General features: G+C 35.0%; 1 protein-coding gene across 1 annotated transcript in view; it reads right to left on the reverse strand.

The window, feature by feature from the left end:
* The window catches only part of ROCK2 (Rho-associated, coiled-coil containing protein kinase 2), a 54,241-nt gene that overhangs the window by 15,256 nt on the left and 34,929 nt on the right, over nucleotides 1–4,056 (reverse strand). The window contains exons 17-21 of the mRNA XM_009077188.1: nucleotides 3,991–4,046; nucleotides 3,163–3,322; nucleotides 1,992–2,152; nucleotides 1,428–1,612; nucleotides 187–256 (exon numbers count right to left, since the gene is read on the reverse strand). Of these exons, the coding sequence (XP_009075436.1) occupies nucleotides 187–256; nucleotides 1,428–1,612; nucleotides 1,992–2,152; nucleotides 3,163–3,322; nucleotides 3,991–4,046 (632 nt within the window). The remainder of the gene's footprint in view (nucleotides 1–186; nucleotides 257–1,427; nucleotides 1,613–1,991; nucleotides 2,153–3,162; nucleotides 3,323–3,990; nucleotides 4,047–4,056) is intronic.

A 4,056-nucleotide genomic window follows, 5' to 3' on the forward strand; every position in this document is an offset into this window, starting at 1 on the left:
CTTAGCATCAGCCCTTTTGCACTGCTCAGTGACCATGATCAGGGCTGCAGACAACACTGAAAACAGGCACAAGAAGTAGCTCTGGGTTAGAGATGTGAAACGGCTGATGGCTGAGAAAGAAGAAATAAAGCTAACAATGCACTCAGTAAACAGATTTGTCTAAAAGTAAAGCAACATAAAACATACCGAGAAATACTGTTCAGCTTCAAGTTGATCCTGAAGCTCTTTCATTTGTCCATCTGCATCTTGACGTTCCCTAGAAAGGAGTAACATACTTTAAAGATATGAAGATAATTCCAAACCAGTAAAGACAGCATTCAAGCTCAAGATCTCCAGAAATTTCCTGATCAAAGTATGATTGACAATTAAACCTCTTAAAAGTTTCCTCTGCGTACCGGCTCTCTTTTTCACTTGTACAGCTGAGAACACTGCACTAATAACAAGTCTGTTTAACGCTGTTAACACACTAACTACAGCAGTGTCACATAGTTTAACCAGTAAGAGACACTGATAAAGTAAACAGCCACCAACAGAATCTTATTTCCATGTAAAACATCGCTGATCTGACCAGTTGTTTATAGAGTCTCTCTTTTGCTAGAGTTCAGCCTGCAAAAACACGTCTGTATTCTTCAACACACATAATTTCTTGAATTAATCTGTTACTAAAACAAGTCCCATAACAACAGAAATGTAGCATAAGAGACTTCTGCCAGTGTTTCACATTACAGCTACCTTCTATGTGAATGCATCTTGTGGCAAAAAAGACAAAACACAAGCAGATAAACCATCAGAAGTCATAAAGGAGTTAAGAATGAGATTCATGTGGTATGTGTGCTAAACTTGTCTTTTCATTCACAAGAAAGTTCTTTGTGTAAAAAAAAAAATTATTTATTTACTTTCTTACTATCAGGTGCAAATACTACTTGTAAGGCCTTGAAGAACCGCTGGGATGCAACAGAACTCCTGTTCGAAGGTCCAACAGATGTGTTTAAACATCTGCAGTACTAGGTATTTCCAATGGTTATGCTTCACTGCTCCGTAGTTGTATTCATTTCCAACTCTAATAAACTCTCCTCAACTAATCATTCCAGTAACTTTCCCTTTCACTGAAGTCCTACATCATTAAAAATAAAGTATGTAGACATTCAGCTGAATAAGTGTTTCTCTGCTCATGTATAAGTTGGGATTTTTAAAAGATTTTTCAGGATAAGAAACATCTTTTAATACAAACCTATACATTGCTGAACCACTAGGGCAAATTTCAACTAGAGTCACCGCAAATTATTTTAAAGGACAGTTAAGTTTTGCACTGTAGAACAGTGTATTCTGTACAGCAAAGTTTTTGAAATTAATGTTGCTCTCAAATTTTGCCCCCAAAATATTACAAATCAGTAACAAGACAAAAAATTATGAAGCAACTTGCGTACTTGCGGAGTTCATTGTTTTGCTTTTCCAGACTCAATTTGATTTCCTGAAGATGGTTATTCTCCTGTTTTAACTGCTTCTCTGACATTTTCAAGGTATTGACCTGCTGTGTTTGCATCTTGAGGTCATTTTGAGTGAGACAGCGCTTTTGTGTTTCTTGCTCGATTTTTAATGTCAAGTTTTTTACCTGGGAAAGGAATAGAAAGCTGTGAATTTTACAGGCTTACACAGGAAAAGCAACGTTTAAACAGCCCCTTACTGACTTCCTCTTCATTTCTGAACAACATGCTCACATCTTTTGGTGTTTCCTGAATAAAGGCATTAGAGCACACAATAAAGAAGCTAGTTTTACCATGTCTATCTCAGAGTGTTTTACATTCCAGAAGAAAAACTTTTTAAGATGAATAACGAAATATTTCAGAAAAATGAAACCACACTGTGAAATAGACCTTTTAAAGCTCCTAAGACAGAGAAGGAAAACATTCCTAAATATAGCTATAACAGGAAAAATACTAGGACATGGAAAACGAGGTTTGACTCAATACTCCTTTTTCAGTGTTCCTTACATCTTCATTTAGCAAATCCTTTTGCCTAAGGAGCTCGTTGATTTTCTGTTGTGATTGTTTGAGATCACAGTCCAACATGGAGCGTTGCTTTTCAGCTTCCAACAACCGATTTTCTACTTTTTGCTTTAAAGCTCTCTCTTCCAAAAGTTTCTTCTCCATTTCTGTGAAGAGATTTAAGACACCAGTCAGTGTAAACTAGCATATTTTAGAGGCAGAAGGAAGATTCCTTTTAAAACTGAAGACAAAGACTGCTAAAAAGTGATGGACTAAAATTTTCATAGTGAACTCACACTCACGGGATGTTTTTGCAAGCATTCCTGATGGATAGCTCTATCCTACTGCTTTCCAGTTTATCTGCTGTATCTCTGAGATGAATAAAAAGGGTGCATTTTTAAAAATAAGCCATCCACATCTACTCAACTGTTGCTCTGAATACAATAATACGAAATCAATTAAAGAGCTGAAGTTGTTCAGGAACTCAATATGCCAAATGACTCAGCCATATTACTGAATCATTTTTGCTTCTTTTGAAGATCTGCATGCTCAAACTTTTGGGGAATGCTCTGCAATTGGAAGGACAGGATCTGTAGGTAGCTTTTTAATTATGCAATAAACATAAGACATTTAATTCAAATGGAAGAGCCATCTTCTGGAATTTTTTTGTAATTATCTCTCTCTCCCAGAGATTTCAGTTGTCCTAAGATGCACCAGAATATGGACAGTGACTATGGAAGCATAGCAACGTCTTTGCCATTTTTAACTCTATCTGGTCTATGTATTTAAATAGCTAAGTTGCTGACATGTATTTTATTTAGGGACCAAAAAGGTATGAGTACACTGAGTAAGAACACAGGTAACTCTTAAGAAAAATGTTTCAAGCAGTTTTAGTGAATATGAATTTTAAAATAATTGATTCAGAATATGCTGGCACAGAAAATGAATTAGTATGTGCAATGGAGAACCTGTTTTATTCAGACTAAACCAGTGTGTCTTTAACCTAGCACAGCAAAGACAAAGGGACTACAACCCACTTTTAGGACATTAATTATATTTAAAAACAACAGGAAAATAAAGGAAAAAAGCCTACTTAGTCTTCCACTAGCATCAAAAGATTATATTATCTACTTTGTATAATTTTCACCTAAGTCCAACTGTGATGTCAAATGCATACCTTTCATGGCTTCAGATTTTGCTTCCTCTATAGATTCATAGATCTTATTTTTGTCTGCTAATCGTGCTTTTGTGGCTTTATGTTCAGCTTCTTCTTGTTCAAGATTCTGCTGCATAACTTTGAATTTGTATGTCATATCTATTTCCATGTTGCTCTTTTCCTGTTAAAGAAAAAATAATATTGAAATAAAACTTTAAATACATCAGGTTAAAGACAACATTTTAGACCGCAGTAACATGCTACTTGGAAGGATGCAAAGCATACAAGAGAGAGCTCACACTCAGGAGCTAACTGAGAACTCATTTCTACGAATGCTTTTCTGTGGATGGCAATGTGCTCCAAAAATGTACAATGACATTCCCAGTTGAAAACAATTACAGAATTACTGCCTTACACCGAACATTCTGTAGTAAGAGCAGCTCAACTATTATGTTTATTCAATAAGTTTTTCAATACTTTTGTTTCAATGACCAATTTGTTAAGAAACCTCTGAACTACTAGCAGAAGGTTTTTTTTTTTACTTTTGGCAATATTGAGAGTTTAAAATAAAACAACAAATTAAGAGTTGCTACAGCACTGTTAAGTTACACACCAGAGTACATTATTATGTACTTTACAAGTATAATGCATCATGATTGTATAGGAAATTATGTCTTTTCTTTCCCACAACCCTCAAATTGCAAAAACAATAAACAAAAAAATATTAGAAAAAGGAAAAACACTGAAAACAAGGCTTAATTTTTTAACTGATCTTGTCTCAATGTGTCTGGTAGTAAAACTGCAAATTAAAAAGTTTTGTAAGAATGTAAGACTTTGAAGTTCTGTTACCTTTTCTAAATCTGTGAGCTTTTCCTGCAGTTGTCTCTTCTCCATTTCCAGTTTGGCTAATGCACT

This window comes from Acanthisitta chloris, unplaced genomic scaffold (genome assembly GCF_000695815.1).
Source record: "Acanthisitta chloris isolate BGI_N310 unplaced genomic scaffold, ASM69581v1 scaffold26656, whole genome shotgun sequence".
Taxonomy (NCBI): domain Eukaryota; kingdom Metazoa; phylum Chordata; class Aves; order Passeriformes; family Acanthisittidae; genus Acanthisitta; species Acanthisitta chloris.